This window comes from Camelina sativa, chromosome 11 (genome assembly GCF_030686135.1).
Source record: "Camelina sativa cultivar CO46 ecotype springtype chromosome 11, ASM3068613v1".
In the NCBI taxonomy this organism is placed as follows: Eukaryota; Viridiplantae; Streptophyta; class Magnoliopsida; order Brassicales; family Brassicaceae; genus Camelina; species Camelina sativa.
This window is the reverse complement of record NC_141890.1, coordinates 17,128,588-17,153,467: the sequence shown is the minus strand read 5'-3', so window position 1 is coordinate 17,153,467 and position 24,880 is coordinate 17,128,588. Positions and strand designations below refer to the sequence as shown.

At 35.2% G+C, this 24,880-nt stretch overlaps 2 protein-coding genes, 1 long non-coding RNA gene and 1 pseudogene across 6 annotated transcripts; 2 read left to right on the top strand and 2 right to left on the bottom strand.

Moving 5' to 3' along the window:
* Positions 1-65: 65 nt before the first annotated feature.
* On the bottom strand, positions 66-2,189 carry LOC104723652 (uncharacterized). Of its 4 annotated transcripts, none has more exons than XR_015571786.1 (5): positions 1,632-2,189; positions 1,388-1,548; positions 802-863; positions 437-622; positions 66-273 (listed from the first exon to the last, which is right to left on the bottom strand). It is a non-coding gene; the product is annotated as an uncharacterized LOC104723652 (long non-coding RNA). The 4 variants fall into 4 exon arrangements; XR_015571787.1 differs by having other exon boundaries at positions 1,388-1,508; positions 1,598-2,177; XR_015571785.1 differs by having other exon boundaries at positions 719-863; positions 1,388-1,508; positions 1,598-2,044.
* A 4,475-nt stretch (positions 2,190-6,664) lies between these two features.
* On the top strand, positions 6,665-10,061 carry LOC147934138 (zinc finger BED domain-containing protein RICESLEEPER 2-like). Its single transcript, XM_087471027.1, has 2 exons — positions 6,665-6,916; positions 7,657-10,061. The coding sequence occupies exon 2, from the start codon at positions 8,080-8,082 to the stop codon at positions 9,346-9,348; it is 1,269 nt and encodes a 422-aa protein (XP_087327153.1). The 5' UTR covers positions 6,665-6,916; positions 7,657-8,079; the 3' UTR covers positions 9,349-10,061.
* An 8,038-nt stretch (positions 10,062-18,099) lies between these two features.
* LOC147934137 (uncharacterized) lies at positions 18,100-20,439 on the bottom strand. Its single transcript, XM_087476302.1, has 2 exons — positions 18,670-20,439; positions 18,100-18,468 (listed from the first exon to the last, which is right to left on the bottom strand). The coding sequence occupies exon 1, from the start codon at positions 19,465-19,467 to the stop codon at positions 18,742-18,744; it is 726 nt and encodes a 241-aa protein (XP_087332428.1). The 5' UTR covers positions 19,468-20,439; the 3' UTR covers positions 18,100-18,468; positions 18,670-18,741.
* A 1,147-nt stretch (positions 20,440-21,586) lies between these two features.
* On the top strand, positions 21,587-24,684 carry LOC104728070 (indole-3-acetic acid-amido synthetase GH3.17-like; annotated as a pseudogene).
* Positions 24,685-24,880: the final 196 nt, after the last annotated feature.

Genomic DNA, 24,880 nt, shown 5'->3' with positions numbered 1-24,880 from the left:
TTATGTTCTATATTTCAATTATTTGAAACCTATAGTGCATAAAATATAAATTGCAAATTGATTCATAAGTAAAATTAATCTTACATTAAATTTATAAAACATATATTTTACATAGAATCATTCTATCAAATACCCAAAAAATACAAATGTTTGAATCACCAAGTCATAAAGAAAAAGAAGGCAAGTACATTTCTTCACCAAACCAAGTCATAAAGAAACCGAAGAAGGCTAATAGATCTCCACTCATATCATCAGCAGATCACCTTATAGTAACTGTAAGTGGGAAAAATAAAAGAGTGTCAGCATAATAAAATTGAATCGGTCATAAGCAATGGTAAAAATCTTACTTTCCTAAGGTTGGTGAACTCGCAAATGTTACAAAGGATTAAACAAGGGATATGAAGAACAGGAAAATGGATTTAAAGTGTTTACAAACCTGGTTTCCAATCACCATCCTCTGAAATCCATCCCTCTCCTGTTGTAGCTATTCAATCTGGGACTTCAAAGCAGATGTGCTTTTGGCTTCCTATCCTGCAGCCATCTTACAGGCGGAGAAATAGAGAGAAGAACAAACTCGTTGGAGTTCATGGCAGATAAAACAGGCCCCCTTATCGATCAATAGCTGTGAAAACAAATGCCAAATGAATTCATATATGATCCAAATGAAACAAAACACTGCGTGTTTCCACCACATGAAGCATAATGGAGAGTTGTTTACCCCCAGCACCTAAAATGGATAACCAAAGCGCCAAAGCGAAAACAAAACTACAGAATTATTTTTTTCAATTAGAGAATCTCTACATTCATTATGAAGAGGTGTGATTCCACCATCGTCTGCTCTGTTGACCACTTCGTGAAGAACACTGCAAAACACATCCAAAGAACACAAATCACATGTGAGTACAGATTCCTACAAAGCTAACTAAACTCCGTCAAGTAACAAATCAACGGACAACGTTATTAACAAATCACTGACTGTACAATTCACAGCTAATCATACAAATCATGTAATCAGGTGAGATGGGGTGAGGTGTCAAACATTGGTAAGCTAAATCTGTATCTGCAAAAAGTATTTGTTTTCTTAAGATCTGCAACGTTTCTTCACACCAAAAGATATCACTTATCTGCTAAGAACTCAAGAGAGAAAAACAGAAACCACATAACCACAAGAGAGAAAACAGAGAAGATTGGAAAGAGATTCTTACTCGCTTAGAACCAAACCATGACTAAAGAAGACTATGACCACCAAAACGAATTTGGAACCACAAGTCACTGAATTGGTAATATGCGAATTAGCAGACCTAACAATCTACAATGAGATCCCAGAAAAAAACTAACTTCACCTAAATATCTTGACTTAATAAAAAAAATAAAAACACTTTTTTACCTTGGATCAAAAATCAGCAATTGAGGATTTATTATTCTTCAACAAGCTCCAACAGATGGGAACACTTGGTATATAGTCCGAAACCAAGATCTTGATACACCGAGGGTGACTACTTGGCTTCCTATAAATCGCCGTCTCTAGCCGCTGATACTAAGCGTTCGCTGGATAAAAATCCAAAGTAAACTAAAAGAGAAAGAAGATTTTAGATACCATTAATTAGAGAAATCTTTGGTCTCAAACCCACCACCACCAAGCTCGCTCAGAGTCGTAATCAATCTCAGATCCAGAATTTGAATCGGAGGGAAGCGGAAGCGTCGTTGGTGGTTTTGCCTGGAACATCGGTTGTCATACCCGAAGAGGAAGGAGCTTCGACGGGAAGTTTGGGTTCTCTTGCTCCAGCAGATCTCAACTTCATCGAAAGATGCCGAATTCATATTCTTCAAAAGAGATAGAGAGAAAAAAAAACAGAGAGAGATAGAGGAATTTGGGAAGAAGGAGAAGCCTTAGGATTTGTGTGAGAAGAGTTTGTCGGCTTTAACATTTATTTTTGGGAATTTTAAGATTTAGGGTTAATGGAAAGAGGGACAATGGATGAGAGGAAGAACTTTTTTCTTTTTAAGACTTAAGACGAAAAAGGATTGTTTTTTCTCTCGTCATGAAAAACAAAAAATTTGGGCTTTACCGTCTATATTACTTGGTCCGCAAGATACACATCTTCCCTAATAAAGCTCTTCTTCATAGTTTGAGTGAGAATACTGAAAGTAACATTTCTTGGTGATGATGATAGTTTGCGGGAATGGTCATAAGGATCAGCACCTTTGTCCTTCATATAAACAGTCTTACTCTTAGCAGTTCTCTCTCAACCTATCTCTCATAGAGAGTGAAGTTCTTTCACAATCCTTTTTACACGTTGATATTTTTACCTTCACGTTTCTTACCATTTGATTCTGCCTGAATGCAAATCACAAAGATTACGGTTGTTGTTTCTACATCACCAGCAAACAACTCAGAGACGCTTTGATTCCTATGTTGTGATTGCTTAAAATTGGTGTGTTAAAATTAAACTCAACCAAAGAATACAATTACTGATTTTATTGATTGGATTTGAAATCGTCGAGTTCTATGCAAAACTTACACAGCAAAATCTCGATATTACTACGAGAATCAATCACATTTACTCAATTACTCTTCACTAAAGGGAAAATTAGAAAAAACTGTGAAATAGAATCAACTCACGAGCAATACGACGGCGTGTTGTCAAAAATAAAATAAAAAAACTAAAAAACCGACGACGTCGTATTGCTTGTATGACAACAAAAGTAATTTTACATACTGTATGTCGTTCATTTTGCATATCTGTGTTCTTTATTTTTTTTACTTTAACTTATTCGACCCCTTCTCATTATTATTAGGCTAAAAATCCAATCGTTTAACATATATAAATATACACTATAAGTTGTTCTTTTTATCAGCATATATATAATAATTAAAAACCTACGGTAGATGTAAAATAAAATTTTAGATTAAACATAATAACTATTATGATAATTATTTTGATATATATATATATATATATATATTTATATATATATCTTAATATATGCTGGATGTTCTCAAATAAAAAGCAAAAAAAATCATTCCGATAAAAATGTACTAAAAGCTCTTTCAATCGTAAAAAAGTTAACAATTTTGGAGACTTCATGCAAATACCAAATACTCTCTTGCATTTGTAATATTCTTATTCATTGTAAAAAAATTATTATGAATAAGAATATTGCAAATGGAAGAGAGTATTTGGTATTTGAGGGATTTTGTCAACCATGATACAGTGGCTGTTAAACGCCTTGGTTTATCTGAATCTGAGGTCTCAAATATTTTGAACAATATTTCCACAACGCATCATAATATTTGCAAATTTTATGTTTAATTCATAATATTTATGTTGTAGTGTTATACTTTTTAATTTACAACTAATATTTGCTGAGCTATTTGTGAATGACGTAGGAATATAGCTTATGGGATTGCCTACTTACATAAATTGGAAGTAATTTATGGATATTTAAACCTAAAAATGTACAAATTAATTATATCGTAAGGTAATACTTTGATTGCAAAACTTTCAAATATGGAGAACAAAGTGTCTCTCTCATGAGTCATCTTAAGTCACCCAAGTAGGTTCTTTTTTTTTTCTCTTGGTGTTTGCTTGATTTCTATATCAATTGATAGGTTGAATAATTTCTGAAAACAAAATTAACTATAAGAGCAGAACAACAATATTGTGGTCTAGGTTGATAATGAAAATGATTTCCAAGTTAATTCATAAATGTCTAAATGCTAAGGAATATTTTTTGGTTGAACCTATGACAATGCTTATGAAATGAGAGTTTCAAAACACTCTTTAAATACCCAACAAGTCTATTAGATTTTTCATTTACTACAAGAAAAACTCTTCAAGCCACTAATCAGCCACAAACCTTTTATAGCTCATATATTAGCTACAAAGCAGACAAAAAAAAATGTTGTGGTCAATTCGTAGCTAAGTTGTAATAATTTGTGGCAATATAGCCAAAAGAAATATTTTATGGCTAATTGTGGTTAATTAGACATAAATTAGCTAACAACAAGTATGTGGCTATTTAGCAACAATCTTTGCCATAAATTTACTGTGGCTAATTATCGACATATTGTGTTTCAAGATATTTGTAATTATTTCGTGGTTAATTTGTGACTTTTTTATTTTATTTTTCCATATTCTGTAAACCTTAAATTAAAACTAAAATCCAAACATTCAATCTCAAATTCAAATCCATGATCGATATAATATTACCATCGTGTAGTTAAATATCTTTAATATAGTTTAATTTGAAAACTTTATAGTATTAAATTTTTCCTTTTGTTAAACTTTTCAAATGTATTCAGTTTGTAATAAGTTATATTTATGGTTTATTCATATAACAAAATTTTCTTTCGTCGTTGTAAAAAAAAAACAATCTTGTACTATGTTTTAAAAAAAAAAAAAATCTTCCTTCGTTGTTTTTTTTTTTTCGCTCATATAACAAAATCTAAGTGGTGAAAAAAAAAATAGTAACAAATATTATGGTACGTATATGATAGACAGGATAAGTTAAGCATTCTTGAACATTATTGCATGACATGATCTTCTCTGGTCATTTGGCAGGATCCTTGATGCCTCTGAACTTGCTCGGAATTATGACCCTTCTGTTGGTAAGTGTCACGGTAAGCTAAATTCTCTCTTAACTATATTGTACTGAGCCTGTGGCCGTCTTGGGCTTTTTGCCTTGTAACCTTTATAAAAAATAAAAAAAATGGCGTTTTGTACTTGCGCATATTGCATTTTAGCTGTTGATTGTATATATTATTGTAAAAAGTGTTGTCTATTTATTAACTTAAGGTTTTAATAATTAAGTTATGATATCACTGTATGTGTTGGAGCAGTGGAACTTGAAAGTTCTTGTTTGTATTGAACACGGGAGATATTTCGTTAGCCAGCTTCAGAGTAGAGGTTTCATATGGTCTTGCCTTGGAGGCATTAGTAATATCTCCTACCAGGTATCTTTTTTCTTGTGAATTTCTGATTGTGGTCATTGCTATGAGAGTAGATATTGTGAAAGTTCACCAGGTGAACTCATTGGATCTGCTGCAGCTGCTAGAACAAGTAGTTCTATCTTTGCTACAACCGAGCTTAAGCACCTGGTGACCTCATTGGATCTGCACCTATGTACGGCGATGCATTCACCATAGCTGCATATCCAATGAGTTCACCAGATCCAATGAGTTCAGCAGGTGACAGTAGTTAAGACAACTTATATAGACAATCACAAAATCCCAATATCAGATGTTTCTCTCTTAGTTGTTTAATGCTGTGGTGATTGCATTGACGTATAGCTGCGGATGCAATGAGTTCCCCAGAGGTTCTTAAGCTCCGGTTTGAAAGATAGAACAACTGAAGCAGTAGATTTGAGGCAGTAATGTTTGTAAACCTTCCATGGGAGAGTCTCCGCGAGATAAATTTTGCAGGACTTGTCAGCTTCTTTGTAAAGAGAAGCATTGGCTCCTCCTTTAGTGATGGCTTTTTTGTTCTAAACAAAATATCACAACAGCTTTAAGTCAGAGATGGAAATTACAACTGAGGTAAAGGGTGAAATTAGTTAAAGCTTAGAAGAGTAAGAGGTATTAACTTTTAGCCTGAAGCTCTTCTTCATAGTTTGAGTGAGAGTGAGAGTATCTCTCGGTGATGATGTTAGTTTGAGGGAATGATCCTTCCACTCGTCCACAAGCTTTTTAAGAAGAGCAACGGCCAATGCTAAAATCAGGCATCATTCTTCAGTGTGAAATGGCTATTGGACGTCAGCGACTGTATTCTTTGCATATTCAATCTCTTGACCTTCTTGCTCATCCATCTCTTCCAATTCTGCCAGCAAAATTCAGTTTTTTTTATTAAGAGATAAAACAATACAAAGTAGCAGTTTTCATGGTTCCACTATCTCTGCGTGCTTATTCGTTATTTTTCTTATATAAAGGCTGAAGTTTGCGAGAATGAAATGCTCTACGTTTTCTTATGGACTAATAGTAAAGGTAGAAGTAGAACGACACTTAGAAAGCAATACAGAATGGAAAGTGTATTTACCAAAGTGGACTTGAGGTCAGCTAATGCAGCCTCGAGACGTTTGTGGCAATCCGAAATCATCATCCTCGACTCACCCAACAAATGTTCCTGCATCATCAACACATAGACAATCAGGGGAGAAAACTCAATTCAAATAAAATCTGACAAATTGGAACTGAGACGCAGAGCCGAGAAGATATCGACAAGGATATCAAACTAGGTAAGCAATACGAACCTGGATTAATCGAAAAGCACAACCAAGGATTCCATTCCTTACAACACCAACATAACGAAACCTAAAAGGAGTGATCGAAAAGAAGAATAAAAGATAAAAAACCTTACGTTGTAAACAAGGAATAAACCCTTTCGTAAACCGACATCGTATTGATAAAAGTAAAATAAGAAGCAGACGATGTCGTATTGCTTATGAGCCTCTTTTGTTCCAGTCACACTACTAATTAGCCCTGGGCAAATAATTCAAAACCGAAGAAACCGATCCGAACCAATCCGAAAAAACCGATTTGGATCGGTTTCGGATTCACTGTTAAAACCGATCAGATTCTATGTTGATTGTGATTCGGTTTTCAGTTTTAAACCGAAATCCGATCGGTTATCCGTTAAATCGAAACACACATAAGGATACATGTTTTGTCTCGAGTCGACTGTCCTTCTTCTCCCCAACACCTCTGTGAGACCGTGACTGTCCTTCCTCTCCCAAACCTATTTTGTCTCGACTCTCACCTCTCGACACAACTTTTGCCGACTCAAAGCTGATCTCAACTCTCAACCCTAGTTTCCTACTTTTATTTGCTTTATAAACCCCCAAATGCCCAATTGTTAAACTGGAAACCCAAGGAGACCTACCTTATCCTTTGTCAGCCGCATCAAGGAATCAATCGCAGGTATGTATGTTCTTCCCAGAATCTAGGCCGTTTAATGTTAAGAACTTAAGATGAGATCTGTTTATGGTTTCTCTTTCTCTCTTTGTGCTTCGTTTAATAAATTTCAATGTTAAGAGTCTTAAGACTTAAGATGAGCTCTGTTTATGGTTTCTCTTTCTCTCTTTGTGCTTCATTTAATAAGTTTCAATGTTAAGAGTCTTAAGACTTAAGATGAGCTCTGTTTATGGTTTCTCTGTTTCTCTTTCTCTCTTTGAGCTTCGTTTGATCTTAGGTTGTTGAATGTCTATGATGATTTATGAAACCTAGAGACAGAATATTTGATCTTAGGTTGTTGAATGTTGATGATGATTTATGAAACTGTTCTTTCTCTATTCTTTCTCAGTTTTGTTGTCTAAGGTTCGTTTGTCTCTGCAAATGTGCCTAACTGTCTAAGCTCCGTTTTTCTAATGTGTCTAATGTGTTGTATAGTGTGTTGTCTAGTGTGTTGTCTAATGTTGTCTAATGTGTCTAACTGTCTAAGCTCCGTTTTTCTCTGAAAATGGATAATCCATTATGGATTGTTGTGTGTTGTCTAACTGTCTAAGCTGCGTTTGTCTAATGTGTCTAGTGTGTTGTCTAGTGTGTTGTCTAATGTGTGTTGTCTAGTGTGTTGTCTAATGTGTCTAATTTTGTTATCTAATGTGTGCTGTCTAGTGTGTTGTCTAATTAGTTGTCTCTTCTCTGCAAATGGATTATTAAAGATGGATTCTTGCTCATATCAACCCGGAAATGATGAAAATGAAAAGGATGGAGAAGTAGTAGAGTCTCATGAAGCTGGTCACACAATCAGTCATGAAACTGGGTCAAAAAGGAAAAAACAAGCAGATGCAGATGGTTCAGTTCCTAAGGTTAAGACAAAGAAGAAGAAGGCAGCTAGGGTAATACAAAGGTCATGGGTATGGGATCATTTCACAAGAATCCACGGGGAAAAAGATAGATTCTGCTGTCATTATTATACTGTCAATATGGGCTGTGCGACTCAAAATGGAACTTCTTGTTTGAAGGATCATCTCCTTATCTGCAAGTAGTACAAGGCATGGAAGGAAAGCAGAAGTCAGACTCAAAATGTTCTCAATCCTAGTGATGATAACGGTAGTTTGTAGTTGGCCAGAGTTACTGAGGATATGTTTAGAGAAGCTTCTAATCAGATGTTGGTTCTCGGTGAATTGCCACTTTCATTTATTGAAAGTTTGGCTTGGAAAAACTTTTGCAATAAGGTTAAACTCTACAAACCTCACTCCCGGAGAACTGCAACAAGAGATATTGTGGAGGCTTACGTGAAGAAGAAAGCAGACATGATGGAGGCTATTGGTGCTAATAAGCAAAGGGTCTCTCTGACAACATATATTTGGGTTGCAGCTACGAGTGGAGCTAGCTACATGGTCATCACAACACATTTTATTGATGCAAGTTGGCGCCTACGCAAGGTGATAATTGGATTCAAGCATGTCTCTGATCATACATGGTCAACCATAAGTTCTGTTCTTCTTGATTGTTTGGCTGAATGGGGGATAAAGAAGATCTTCACAATCACTGTTGACAATGCCACAGCCAACACTAATGCTATGAAGAAGTTTAAGGAATCATTCAGCTTAGTAGCAAATGATGCAATGGTGTTAGGTGGTAAGTTTCTGCATTTGCGTTGTTGTGCTCACATTATTAATTTAATTGCGAGAGATGGTTTATATGAGCTTAATGATAATGTGGAGGCTATTCAGAATGGTGTTCAGTATGTTAGAGCTTCTAGTAAAAGACTTGAAGCATTTGAACAGAAAGTTGAGTCAGGAAAGATGACAAGAGGCAATTTATCATTGGACTGCAAAACAAGATGGAACTCCACTTTTCTGATGTTAACAAGAGCATTGAAGTTCAGGTTGGCTTTTGATAGAATGAAGGCTGAAGATAAGCTGTATAATGATTATTTTCTTGAAACCGTTGAAGAGAAAAAGAGGATTGGACCGCCAAGTAAAGATAATTGGGATGGAATTGAAAGGTTAATAAGGTTTTTAGTAATCTTTTATAACTCTACCTTAGTGGTTTCAGCATCATCTACTGTTAGCTCCTACAAGTGTTACAAAGAAATTGTAACAATAGAAAGGAATCTATTAGCATTGAGTACTAATTCTGATCAGAAGCTTAGGTTAAAGGCAGAGGCAATGAGAGATAAGTTCAATAAGTACTGGGATAGATCAAAGAAGCTAAATAAGATGTTGATCATAGCTAGTGTGTTTGATCCAAGGAACAAAATGAAGTTTGCAAGTCTTTGTTTTGATATGCTGTATGGTAAAGACAGTGACGAGTCTAAGGAGCTTAATAAAGCAGTTACTGATGTTCTAGGAAAGCTGTTTGACGAGTGTAATGCTAATGCGATTGGATCAAGCTCTCAACCATAAACTGCAACATCATCTCAGAGTAGACAAGAGTCTCAGGGTGATATGAACCACAAAATGGATTTTGACAGTGATATTGAATATCAAAGGATGGACACTATGTACAATGAGTTGGTTAATGAGATCGTTTTTCAAGATGTAAGTACAAAGTTGGAAATATATTTGAAGGAGAAAGTAGAAATTTCAAAGGCTAACCAGCTAGGGATGCAGTTTGATGTCTTGGGATGGTGGAGGATCAACAGTCCTAAGTATCCTATTCTAGCCTCAATAGCAAAGGATGTATTTGCTATGCAAGTGTCTTCTGTTGCATATGAATAAGCTTTTAGCAACAGTAATAGAATCCTAGACCCATATAGAAGTTGCTTGACTCACTACATGATTAAAGTTCTAATGTACAGTGCGCAGTGATTAAAGAGTGAAATTCAGTTGAATGAGAAATGAGTGATTACTACTCAACAAATGCGTACTAATAAAAAATTTGTTCAAAATTTTGAGTAATCTACTATTAAGCAGCAAACTTCAGGTTCTGAAAAAAGTCCAAAAATTCATATGCAATAAAAGTAATTTTCATATGTTTAGATTAGATGCATTTTTTGTGATTGTTATCAATACTGGTGGATGGATCCATGTTATAGTTATAGGATATTTTAATTATATGTCATTTGTATAAAGCAATTAAATTTGAATCTACTAATCTACGGTCAACACCATTACTATTTATGTCTTCTTTTATTTTTTTTTTTCCTTTAACTTGTTCGAATTCTTCATATTATTATTAGGCTACAACCCAATATCATTTAACATATATAATTTGTTATTTTTATTACCACATATATAAACTAAAAGACCTACGGTAAATGTAAAATTAAAATTTTAGATTAAATATAATTACTATTATAACTATAATTTTGATATATATATATTTTTCTGAATATATGTTTGGTGTTCCAGACTTGAAAACAAAAGATCTAAAAATTAATAGATCTTTATAATGAATAAAAATATTGCAAATGAAAAAGTCATCTGTATTTGAGGGTTTTTCTCAATCATGAAAAGCAGTGGATGTAAAATGTCTTTGTAATATCCCAATCTGAGGTCCAAGATTTTGAACAAAATTTTCACAATGCATCATACAAATACGCAAGAGTCATATGTTTCCATGGTTATGATTTTGAGAGTACTTCACTTAATTAGCTCTGATTTGAGGCTTGGATATGTGATCTAGAAGATTTGATCATCTTTTTCATGGACAAAGTAAAGAAAAAAGCAAACCAGCTAAGGTTATTTAGAGATACCATTGGATGGAAATGTCTTGTGAGAAGTTGTGGACCTTATGCCACATGTAGTGCAATAGTTAATGAGATTAAGTTAAATTTCAAATTTTATGCTTAATTTATAATATTTTTGTTCTGATGTTATACTTTTAATTTTACGACTAATATTTTTTGGGCTATTTGTGATGTGATGTATGAATATACCTAATGGACTTGCATATTTACATTAATTGGAAGTAGTTTATTGAAACTTGAAATCTGAAGTGTCCAAATTATAAGTAAGCAAATACTTTGATTGCAAAGCTTTCAAATATGGGACCAACTAGCATCTATCTCATGAGTCATCCCCTCAGTCACTTAAGTAATTTTTTTTGATTAATATATATATATATATATAGGTTGAATAACTTTCGAAATCAAAATTAATCTAAGAGCAGAGCAACATTGTGGTCTAGGTTGATAATGAAACTACTAACTAAATTCATAAATGTCTAAATGTGAGGGAATATTTTTTTTGTTGAACCTATGAGGGAAGATTTTTTGGTTTAACCTATGATGGAGCAGAGCTTCTGATGCACTAGGCCTGCAAGTGACACATCAGAAATTGGATTTGTTTTCTAAATCATTAAACAAAATGATCACTGACAGGCTTAGTGCATTAGAATCTGCTCCATCCAATGTTTTGGGAATCTGAGATAAGACTTACTTTCTTACAAGAAGCTAGTAACATATTTCATTACCATGACACTGACCTTGCAATCTTGAAGGGTTAGACCAGTTCTATGCAGCTAAGTTCCCAAGATTATTAATGGAGACATACTATGTCATAAAGTACTTCCATTTAAACACCATAACAAATACCTAAGGTTAGAGGCTTTACTTTTAGCTCAGCTTGATAAAGGCTCTCATGTTTTGAACTCTATCATTCTACTGCTTGAATATTAATGAATTCCTTTTATTGATTAAAAGAGAAAAATTTGTGCAAAAATGTCTCCAAGTTGCAGGTAAGCAATCAATGGCGGATCCAGAAAAATTATTAGTATGGGCACAAATAATTCATTATTATTAATATTAAAATTACATAACAAAAATATTAAATATAATTTTCCATTTTTAGTAATTTAAATTTTATTTTTATATGATTTCTAAATGTATATATAATTGCATATTAGATATAGTTAAAATAAAAATTATATTTAAACATATATTATTCACACAAGATTATCCTCTATATATATTAGATAAACTACAAAAATTTGACAATATTGTATACTAATTTTTCAAATACTTTTTAATGTAAATATAATTATAGTTAGTAGTAGGAAAGAAGATTTAAATATTGTTAATAAGTATAAAGAAGTAGGAAAATAAATAAGACTGAAACACTATTGAACCAATCATAAAGAATAATTAAAAACATATGGTAGACCACTTAATAAGGGAACTTTGGCTATGGAAAAAGGAAGAAAAAAAAATGAATACAACCGAAAGGTTCAGAGGAGAATCGAACTCGTTTACCAATGGTGCATGGGGCACACTAATACCAAATGAACTAGGAGAACAAATTATACTGTAGTCCATTAGACAATTTTTAAACCTTAGGGTGGGGCACGTGCCCACCCAATAACCATGTAGATATTCAACCAACCTCCTTAAATTCATTTCCTATCCAAAATTTTAATTTATGCAAAGAAATAGTTGATTTAAAGTCTCTTACTCCCTTGTGGAGTTATGCTTCATTATATAAATCCAAGACTACTCTAAGGCTCTGAAAATTGTGATTTAACCAAGGCTCTGAAATTGTGATTTATTAGTTGTTATCTCTGACTCTTTTGAAATTTGAATAACTAAGTTTTATTGGTGATTTCTTGTGATGATGAGTCTACTACTAGTGTTGTGGTGATTGAATCTGGACAATTCTGTGAAAATTAATATGGTTAAATTGGTGTTTTGGAAAAATTTTAGAAATTTATCAAAAACTTATTAGAGTAATAGACCTGGTCTAATAATAAGTAATCACTTGACTGAAAAAGGCAAAAAGAGAGACGGCACACTGTCTCTCTTTTCGTATAACTCATAAATAAAAAATAGCAGGTATTTTATGTTAGATTTTCAAAACGGCTCACAGTTTGGTACTCATTGAACGCTGTCATCTTCATTTGAGGCTATGAGGGAAGCCTTGGGCCTTGGCGATGTTGTCGTGTCGGTGTACTCCGATCTTGTCAGAGGGTTTTCCATATAAGTTGGTGTATTCGTATTTGGATTTTGTTTTTTGTAGGGATGTCTCTCAACAAGGTGATCCCGATCAATTTATTCAATTACCATGGATTTTATGGGCAATCTGGAAGGCCATAAATAAAAAAGTTTTTCAAGGTTTAGAGATCGAGATGAATGATATAATTGCTCAGGCTTTGGGCGATAAATTAGCCTGGGAAGAGTCCTTCCCACTATTCTCCATCTCTTGGATCCTGCGTGCGTCAAATACGAAGGTTGATTGTCTTACCCGTGCTTCGTTTTCTTTTATCTCTGAAATTTCTTTTGTAAATCCCTTCCCTCCGGCTTGGGAACTAACCGAGAAATTTCTTTTTAATTTATTGTTTGGTTGAAAAAAAAGTAAATAGATACACTTTTAGTAACAAAAAAAATTGTAGATGAGTTCAAAGTTATTAAAATTAAATTAAATTTAACAAAAATTTTTTTTTTTGTTTTTTTTTGCTAATTTACAAATCTATTATCTACATTACTACTAAAAGTGTATTTGTACACACAAATATATTTTACTGTTAAAATATACTTTTTAGTCTTTACTACTATCAATAAATTGTCTTTACGACACATTAAATAATCTATTATATGTCTCTTCACTTTAACATTTTTATAGTTACAAAAACGTATATGTTAATCTTACATACTCCTATCTTATATATTACAATAGCAGTCTTTTTGAATAAATGATTTGATTGGTGAAAAAATATGAGATGCTCTATTTTTATTTTTTATTTTTTACTTCAACAGTCTTTTTCTTTATGTGAAGGTGAGTATTTACATTTTTTTTAGAAATAGTAATTAATTGTATAATTTTCACAATCATTTTTTTTATCTTATATAAAACGTAATCATTTTTCTTTTAAAATTAGCAACTTAAACTTAAAATAAGTAAACAATATTATAACTTCGAATTTTATGATATATATATATATATATATATGAATTCCTTTTAATTATATTTTCTAAATTTTAAAGCTGTTTAAATTTTATAATTTACTTATAATTGCCTTATAATATTTTTAAAACTGTTAAAAACAAAACTTTTGTTTTACATTTGGAATTTTACAAAGGTTTTTTTTCTTTAAAAGATTTTAAATAATATTAGGTTTTCTTTTCTCTATTTTACTTTTATATAAATCTTTTTTATGGTAGGTTTTGAATTTTTACATTTTTATTTTAAATTGTTTTAATAAATGTAGAATTGACATGTGTCAACATCTAAATGATAGAATTGACACGTGTCACGATCTTGTTAATGAGTAACTTTGACATCAAGATTTATATAATAAGATGTATATATATATATATAATTTCCTTATAATTATATTTTCTAAATTTTAAAGCTGTTTAAATTTTATAATTTTTTTTTTGTCAACCAAACATTGATCTAGAAAATAACTCCAAGGTTCGTTGCCCAAACCGGACGATAAGAGTTTACAAAAGAAATTTCAGAAGGTAAAGATCTCGAGGAACGAGCAAGACGATATGTCCGAACATTAGATGTCCTTGGAATCTTCGAAAGCGTGAAAGAAGGAAAGGAAGAGCGGAGCAAGCAAAAATCATCCAACAGGTTGGAGAAAGCGGGCCGCTCATCAGGAGACTGTACCATCGCCACTAATTCTGTACAATCCGTCTCAAAACGTTGACAATCGACATCCCTCGCCAGCAGGGATTCCATCGCCCAAATCAAGGCCTGAAGCTCCGAATGTAGGGGAGAAGGGCTCTGTCGTTGACTTCGTGCTCCCATTAACACAGTGATATCCTCCCTGTCACAAAACAACCAACCCAATCCTACAAAAGGGTCCGAGACCTTCCAAGAACCATCAACCTGACACCGGGGAGAAGGGTCCCGAACCTCCACAGGCAAAGGATCTAGTGCAGCTGAGTAGAAGGACCTGGCCTCTTCCCATAACACTTTGTCATGGGTCGCCTGATTAATAACCTCAATTGGTTCCGCTTCAATTCCTTGATTTTTTTTTTATTTCTATCCTTCCAAATTGACCATAAAAGCCATGGTAAACGTAGAAATATATCCGGGACATCCGTCTGGGATAATGCCCGCCAAAAGAGAAAATCTAGATTCGAATATATTGAACCATAGGGAAACCCCCCAGGGTTCGAGGCAATCGGGGACAAATCCTAGATCCGACGTGAATGGGAACACTTAAAAAGAGCGTGATTTATAGTCTCCACCTCCGAGTCACATCGTTTACATAGAGTATCGCACCGGACACCCCGATGTGCCAGCCGCTCCATTACAGGGAGGGAGCCGGAAGCAATCTACCAGAAGAAATGTTGAACCTTCGGAGGAACCTCAAGTTTCCAAGCTTGTGCCCTAAGCGTCGTGCACGACGGTCCATATTCTACCTCCTTGATTAATTACCGGGCTAACCGATAACCCGATTTAACCGTGTATTTCCCTGATTTAGTATAGTGCCAAATCAATTTATCGGGTTTATAAACTTTACTAATCTCCATAGAGTGAATAATTTGGACATCCAAGGGGTCCAAAAACTCCTCAAGAATTGGCATGTGCCACTCCTTAGTAGTTGGATTAATCAAATGATTAACCATTAAACTGGGAAGTAACAATCTTCCTCGACCATTCGCTGGTCGTGGTGGATTATCCGGAATCCAGGGATCCCGCCAGACCGAAATCTGACAACCTGAACCTATCGCCCAACGTGATCAGTGTACCACCAAACATTTAGTTGAAAAAATACTCCTCCAAGAAAAAGAGGGGGAGTATGGCTTTTTGGCTTGTAAAGGATGTTGTTTTCGAAAATAACGTCCTCGCATTACCCGAGCCATCAGCGAATTCGGATAATGAATTAACCGCCAAAACTGCTTTGCCAACATTGCATCGTTGAATTGTTCCAAAGACCGGAACCCCAAACCACCATCACATTTATCCGTGCACAACTTATCCCATGCTAACCAATGCATGCCTCATGCCTTATCATTCGACTTCCACCAAAAGTTTGAGATAGCACTCATTAATTTAGAGGTCAGCTCCTTCGTTAATTTATAACAAGACATGAAATGAGTTGGGAGAGCCAACGCTACTGATTTTATCATAACTTCCTTCCCCCCCTTTGGATAAATACTTAGCCGACCAACCATTCACTCGATCATCCAAACGGTCGTTCACATAACTAAAAACCTTAGTTCTCGAACCCTGGAGGTTCTCGGGAATACCTAGATACGAACCAATACCACCTTCTTTGGAGATACCCATAACAAATTTCAATTGAATCCTTCGATCAGACGGAACTTTCTTCCCAAACATAATAGAGGATTTTTCTAAATTTACCTCTTGCCCTGACGCTTTCCCATAATCTCCTATAATTTCCATAACCTTAGAACATTCTGCCGCCTCTGCTTTACAGAAAAAGAAACTGTCATCTGCAAACAACAGATGTGAGATGGGCGGACAATCCCGAGCCAACTTAATATCGGTGATCCTATCCTCTCTTTCAGCCTTCTTAATATTAGCAATTAAAACCTCTGTGCAAAGTATGAACAAGTAAGGAGATAAGGGATCTCCTTGACGTAAACCCCTCTGTGGCCTAATAGAACCCCGTGGCTGTCCATTGATAAGTACCTGATATGTAACCGAGGATACACACCACATAATCCAGGAGATCCATTTCCTATCAAACCCCAATTTAACCATTAAAGCTTCTAAAAAGTCCCATTCAACGCGATCATAAGCTTTACTCATATCCGTCTTAAAGGCAAGAAAGTCCGTCTTACATCGAGGATTTGTATTTAAGCCATGAAACATTTCTTGAGCAACCAGTATAGTATCTGTAATTAAACGACCAGAAACAAATGCCGATTGGGTGTCTGAGACAAGAGACAGAAGGAGCCGTTTCAAACGAAAACAGAGGACTTTAGAGATAATCTTATAACTCACATTACAAAGACTGATCGGTCTAAATTCTGTCATCCGTTGAGGCCTTTCGTTTTTAGGAATGAGACAAATATTTGTTTCATTCAATCGCGGATCAAAGCGATCCGTACGAAAAAACTCTTTAATCAAAGCCACCAAGTCCTCTTTTAGGGTTGCCCAGAACCTCTGGAAAAACAAGGTTGTCATCCCATCAGGTCCTGGTGTTTTCTCGGGGTGCATCGCAAACAAAGCCCTGCGAATCTCTGCTTCCGTAATTTCCTTTATTAAAATCCTGTTCATACTATCTGAAATCAAAGTGGGAACTTCCTGTAGCATCTGGTAAATCCCCCTCACATCAGACCGCTTAAAAAGATCCGCAAAATATTTAGTCGCAATATCCTCCATATCAGAGTCTGATTCCGTCCATACATTCTCAGGACTGAATAAGCCAGAGATCCTATTTCTAGCCCGCCGCTGTTTTGTAGAAGCGTGAAAGTACTTAGTATTTTTGTCACCAACCCGTAACCAGAACTTCCGACTCTTCTGTTGCCAATAAACCTCCTCATCCCGGTATGCCTCCTTCAGTTTCCTCTCTATACTATGGATCTCTTTCTGCGAAATCGAGTCATCCATTTTTGCCTCCTGTAAGGCTGCCTTCAAGGAGGAGATAAGCGTGGGCCCAAAAGAAACATTGTTCTTCCGCCACCAAGAAATAGAATTACGACAATTCTTTAACTTGTCCACAAATACCGGTATCCGAAATTTTTTTGTACGATTCCACCCAAACTCCACCGCCCCAGATAACCCATCCTTGCCTAGCCAACGCTTGTCAAACCGAAATTGATGTTGCCACCGAAAATCCGTTTTAAAGCAGGAGGCCAAAATAGGACAGTGATCAGAGGCAATCATCTCTAAATAATCAACCTTTGAATGTGGGAAAAGACAATGCCAATCCTTATTAGCTAAAGCACAATCTAGGCGGCATCAGACGATCTGATTATTTCGTCTATTACCTCGCCAGGATAGCTGCTCACTATAACAGGAAAACTCTAGCATTCCGCAATGTCGGATCATAGAATTAAAGGGTACAAATGAGGATATTGGTCTTAAAGCACCACCTCTTTTCTCATGATTCCCCACAAGTTCATTAAAATCGCCTATCATTAACCATGGGTCAATTCGATACGAACCAATATCAATTAACTTGTCCCAAACCTTATGTCTATGTTGAGGAACTGGATCCCCATAAACAAAAGTCAAAAATACCGTCTGTTGTCCCACAAAGGCTTGAACATCGATTAACCGATTACTTTCAAATAAAATAGAAAGTTTTATTTCATTCATATAAAAAATAGCTAACCCACCACGGGAACCGCATGGATCAACCGAATTAAAATTATCATAACCAAATTTATTCTGAAACTTTTGTAAATAAGAATTAACATTTTTTTGTTTTGTGATAAAAATAAAATATCTGGGCGGTGTTTCTTCCACAAATCTCCCAAGTACTCCTCTGTCAGGTCTGCCCCAATACCCTGACAGTTCCAACTCATGACCTTCATGTTTGAGCCGGTGGTTTTGGGAGAGCCACCATCCCCTTCTTGACTGGTCGACCGCCACCATTAGGTTTGCCATCCATGGCTTTAGTCCCTTGTTTGCCCATCCCTTTTAGTTTGAGACCCTCACCTGCATGATTAGATAGAGCTTTAGCTAGCAAACGCTTGCCGAGAGAAGCCAATGACAAGACCGGTTTTTTTAAAATGTTCTTGACTCGAGAACTATGAAGTCTCGAACAATCACCAGCCTTTGATCCTAGATCAACCTTGCGCAAAGCAGAACTAACAACACTTACACCCAAATCAATCGGTAAAGAGGAGGAAAGGATACCTTGCACATTAACCTCAGATGAATCAAAGACCTCCGATCCTAAACCCCTCAAAGGTTCAGTATCCTGCCCATTCACAACATCACACTCCTGTGGGAGACTAAAGGCTTAGGCCAAATTGACCCTGACCCCTTCCTGTTTAGATGAAAAGGAGGAACCTGACTCGTTTGCTCACCTGTAGCAACCAGAGGTCCACGCTTGCCACCAACATTGCCCAACTCAGACACACCAACTGAACGTTTCTGATCACATGCCGCTCCATGTCTGCCCTGATAGTAAGAACCGGAACTACCAGCCCCAACTGAACCATCATGTGATTGGAAATCTAGAGCCCTCTTGGCAAACTTCCTAGGTTTCTCCCATCCACCCTCATTATGAAACACCCCTTGTTTCACCATACCTTGCTGTCGCTGAATCCCTCTCTTATCATGTTGCTGCTCAAAAACCTGAACACCATCTGACTTACTAAGCTCCGGACAAACCCTCACATCATGAGTGAGCCGAGAGCAATTCTCACAAAATCCCAACAACTTTTCATACTCAAGATTAACTATAACTTCATCCCCAGAATCAAATGGCACTACCAGTTTAAAGAGCAGGGGATTAAAGCCATTAACAGTAACACATATACTACCCGATTCTTCATCAATGCTTCGAATAAGTCCAATCTTCTTACCAATTGCCTCCAAAGTGGCAACCTCCCAAAGGTGCATCGGAATACCAGTAACTTTCACCCAGAAATTGATAGCAGAAGGATAAGTTGATGATATGATTGGCTCCCATTTAACCAAAGAGATCATCCAGCCATCAAAATGATAAGGACCGTTGTGTAAAACTCCTTGCAGGTCAGCCTCCTCTGAGAAATTGAACTGAAAGGTGTCTTGGCCCAGATCTGCTCCCACCACATCGTCCTCAAGCTTCCAAATTCGGCAAAGTGGATACCAAGGAATCCATTCTCTGAACCGAAGGATTCATCAGTCTCTCAATAAGGGTGAGAGAGAACTGCTGAATCCTTTGAGCCAAGACTGAGTTAGAGATCTTCACAGTCTCTGTGCGCACCAAAGGAGCCTTACCCTTGAGGAAGTTTGATTGAGACATCAGAATTCGTCGAACAACCCGAACCACCACACACCGCCGATGACAGCCAAAAAAATAGAGAAACACACTGAACAGAGACCAATGGTATAACAAGTCGTATGCAATGCGTAACATATATACCCATACGGAAACCCTAATTCTTGGAATCGTTTGGTGGGATACGCCAAACAAAAGAATCCCAAATTGCAAAACCTTCTTTAATCCCCTATCAAACCCAGATCCCACACACCAGAAGATATGGAAACTTAATCTCCCAACTCGATATGACCATTAGATCTTAGACTTAAATACCCCGATCGAAATCGAAATCCCTACCGTTAATACCATCGAATCCAAATCCGATTCAGGGAACAACCCCACAACCCGGAAACAAATCCCTCTAACATCTCACACAGAGACCTGTCTATCAAATCCGATCCAATCCCATAGATCCGACTGCAACAAGATCCCTCTTGCACAATCAGGACCTCGAGACAAAGGGGTAATCCCATTCAAAAGGAGAGAGAGACTTCCGATCTGCCCCCGAAACCTCTCACTCCGCGGAGAACACGAGATACCCTCCCTCTGTCTCTCATCGACACCCAATCCCACCATTCAAAAACCTCAAACAGCAGTAATCGCCATTGCCATCGCCATCGCCATTCGAGCTTTATTTTTATTTTTTGATTCAATTCAATTTTTTTTATAATTTTCTTATAATTGCCTTTTAATATTTTTAAAACTGTTAAAAACAATACTTTTGTTTTACATTTGGAAGTTTACAAAGGTATTTTTTCTTTAAAAGATTTTAAATAAAATTAGGTTTTCTTTTCTCTATTTTACTTTTATATAAAACCTTTTTGTGGTAGGTTTTGAATTTTTTACATTTTTATTTTAAATTGTTTTAATAATTATAGAATTGACATGTGTCAACATCTAAATGATACAATCGACACGTGTCACGATCTTGTTAATAAGTAATTTTGACATCAAGACTTATATAATAAGATTGGCATATAAATTATTTTGAACAATTTTTATATTTATCAATAAGTTAAATTTTTTTTTCTCTATTAGTAAAAATCTTATTTTGTCTGTCACTCATTCTTTTAGAAAGCCAACTGAGATCCACAATGATATGGTAGACACAGCCCGTAAAAAAAAAACATTACCATAAACGTTCAGATATTTTCCAATTATATTAAGAAGATATAATATATTAATTTTACAAGACTAGTACTTCTATTTAAGAATTTCAAATAATGCATAAATAGTTTTTTTTTTCAAATGTAGTTTATAAAATAATATAACTGTTTGTATGTATTTAGGATTTTTGAGATTTATTTTTTCGTAGGTCTATAATTTGTTTTTCTTATCAACCATTGGACCACAACTGGCTGGGCCATTAACCAAATTCCTACGTTAATAAGAAGCAGGACTCGATCTTTGGTGTGATGATGACTTTTACAAATAAACTATACTTAACTATTATATATCATGTATTTACGATTCTTTGAGATTTTATTTCCGTTTTTTACAGTTGACTAGAAGATGGAATATATTTTGAACTTGGAAATAAGAAATTTTCTACTCTTCTGTCAACAAATAGTTTCTACGCCAAAATATTTGCTTTCTATATTACAACAGTCAAAATCTAATTTTGTGTTAATAGTATACAATTTTTTTTTCTTGTAGCAATTATTTCACCATTTCATAAAAATCTTATCCACCACTTTACTATTTAACCCCCCTTGCCTCCCCTCTAGTCCTACAATACAACCAAAACCAACCCTCAAGAACATAGAAGAAGTGATTTTCTCACTCAACAAACAAACAACAGTAATGATTCCAAGTTACGATCCAACTAATACAGAGGCTGGTCTAAAGCTTCTCGATGATCTAACCACAAATGCAGATACAATCCAGCAAGAAGTTCTCCACCAAATACTGTCTCGAAACTGTGGAACCGAGTATCTCAAGTCGTTTCTTGATGGAGAATCTGATAAGAATCAAGAAAGCTTCAAGAACAAAGTCCCGGTGGTGAATTATGAGGACATGAAGCCTTTCATCGAACGAATCACTGATGGAGAATCATCTGATATCCTCTCTTCTCAACCTATCGTTGAGCTCCTCACTAGGTAACACATTTTGTGTATATCAAAATATATAATGATCTATACAAATATAAAAAACTCTACAAAACTATGTTATACTTTGTCATCTCCAAATCAATTCTTGAAGTTGTCTTCCTTTTTTTTTGTATTACCCCACATGGTTTTAAAATAATAACTTTTAAAAACATTTATTCTCATTTATAACCTATATTTTGTTGAGGAGATGTTTAAACTAATAACCTATGTTTTTTTTGATCTATATGTTTTTATTAAAACGTTCAATAAATAATTATTATAATTTTAGCATGTAATACCAAAACTTAAGAAGTATTAGTTTTGTGCATTATGTAAGTTAACAATTAATGTAACACAACTATTATGGTATTACCTATATTGATTTGTATTTTTTACATCATATAGTAAAACCTCTATAAATTAATAATGTTGGGACCATGGAAATCTATTAATTTATAGAGGTTTTATTTTTCAATAAATTAATAATTATTAATTTATAGAGAGACTTTCCTAATTTGCTAGAAAAAAATAAAAAATAAGATTTAATCGCTATAACTAATATTTTTATAAAATCAATTACAAGGAAAATAACAATTATCATGTTTTGAATATAACACTCAAAGATTTTTATATAGGAAAAATATTAAAAATAAACTCAAATAAAAATTGATGTGTATATATATATATACATATATTTAGATAATTTTATATAATTATTAATTTATATTATTGATGGACCATATATTTCCAAAAGATTTTCAAAAAAATTATTATCTTATTATATTATAGAATTGTGTCCAAAGTTACACTAGTCTCATCTTGGGACCTAAAAAAATTATTAATTTATATAGATTATTAATTTACCGAGTATTAATTTATAGAGGTTCTACTGTATTTCGTATACAAATATAAATCTAAAATATTTTTGAAAACAGTGAAATAAATCAGGTTACATTATCAAACTCGCATATTCTTGAATTATTGGGGTTGCATTTAGTAATTCTTGGATAAATAATTAAATATATGATGCAGCTCGGGTACTTCTGGTGGCAAACCGAAATTGATGCCTTCTATGGCTGAAGAATTGGATAGGAAGACGTTTTTTTACAACATGCTTGTCCCCGTCATGAATAAGTAAGTCTAATAATAACTTGTTGATTCACATCTCAATTAAGAAGAATTAAAAAGGGAATGAGATTAACAGTGTTATATATGGGTTTTTTTAGGTATGTGAATGGACTAGATGAAGGTAAGGGAATGTATCTTCTGTTCATAAAACCAGAGATCAAGACTCCTTCTGGTCTAAAGGCTCGTCCTGTGTTAACAAGTTACTACAAAAGTCAACAATTCAAGAACAGACCATTCAACAAGTACAATGTTATCACCAGTCCTAACGAGACCATTTTTTGTGAAGACAGCAAGCAAAGCATGTACTGTCAGCTTCTCTGCGGCTTAGTCCAGCGATCGCATGTCCTAAGACTCGGTGCTATCTTCGCCTCTGCCTTTCTCCGAGCCGTCAAGTTCTTGGAGAATAATTTCACTCAGCTCTGTGCCGACATCAGGACAGGTACTGTCACAAGCTGGATCACTGACTCGACATGTCGAGAGTCGGTTTTGTCCATCCTTAATGGTCCAAATCCTGAATTGGCTGATGAGGTTGAGGCTTTGTGCTCTTCTAAGTCATGGGAAGGAATCTTGAGAAGGATATGGCCTAAGACCAAGTACATAGAGGTGATTGTAACTGGCTCAATGGCTCAATACATTCCGACACTCGAGTTCTATAGCGGAGGTTTGCCTTTGGTTTCGGTAATGTATGCTTCCTCTGAGTGTTTCTTTGGTATCAACATTAATCCACTGTGTAAGCCATCTGATGTCTCCTACACACTTCTTCCTAACATGGCTTACTTTGAGTTCTTGCCCGTCGATGAAAAATCACATGAAGAGATTCACTCTGGATCATATGGTACTCTTAAGGACGAAGATCGTATTGTCGATCTTGTTAATGTTGAAACCGGCCGATACTATGAACTCGTCATCACCACGTTCGCAGGTCAGTTCTCTCTTGAAATTGACACGATTAACATGTTTACCATACAAAAAAAAAATGTTATGTTCTGTAAACTGTTTGAAGAAATTTTAATCAGTTCAGTTTAGTTTGATTTTTATATGTTCAATTTAGATTCTTTGACCTAGTGAGGGAAACGTGTAACACAAGAGTTCTTTGGGCTCTTTTTTCTAAACAGGTTTATACAGATACAAAGTAATATTCTGAAGGTGACCGGTTTCCACAACAAGGCGCCTCAGTTCAGTTTCGTGGAGCGAAGAAACGTTGTCTTAAGCATCGACACAGACAAAACTAGCGAAGAAGATTTAATGAAGGCAGTGGCACAAGCCAAACCCTCAAGCTTCTTGCTCACTGAGTACACGAGCTATGCGGACACGTCATCAATCCCAGGGCATTACGTGCTCTTCTGGGAGCTGAAGTCACTTCACGATAACGACCCTCCAAAGCTAAACGAGAAGATAATGGAGGATTGTTGCTCTGAGGTGGAGGATAGTTTGGATTACGTGTACAGAAGATGCAGGAACAAAGACAAATCAATAGGTCCATTGGAGATAAGAGTGGTGAGTTTGGGTACTTTTGATTCGTTAATGGACTTTAGTATCTCTCAAGGATCTTCAGTGAATCAGTATAAGACTCCAAGATGTGTGAAATCTGGAGGAGCTCTTCAGATTCTCGATTCCAGAGTTATTGGGAGGTTCTTCAGCAAAAGAGTTCCTCAATGGGAACAACTTGGCTTAGATTCTTAGCTTTTCTGTTTATTTTTAATTTTTTAAGAGGGAGTGAGAATCCTCTAATGCAACTTCTACTAAGAGTTCTCATAGTCATGTGAGATTACGCATGAAGAATAAATTTTAGACTTTATCGTAGCAAACTTTTATTTGGGTGAAAATGCAAGTAAGAGACCAAAGTGATGTGTTTTTCTTGATGTGTTACATCCTTGGT

Excerpts from the sequence above, each read along its gene's own strand:
- LOC147934138 (XM_087471027.1), top strand. The coding sequence starts at position 8,080 with ATGTTTAGAGAAGCTTCTAATCAGATGTTGGTTCTCGGTGAATTGCCA.
- LOC147934137 (XM_087476302.1), bottom strand. The coding sequence starts at position 19,467 with ATGATCTCTTTGGTTAAATGGGAGCCAATCATATCATCAACTTATCCT.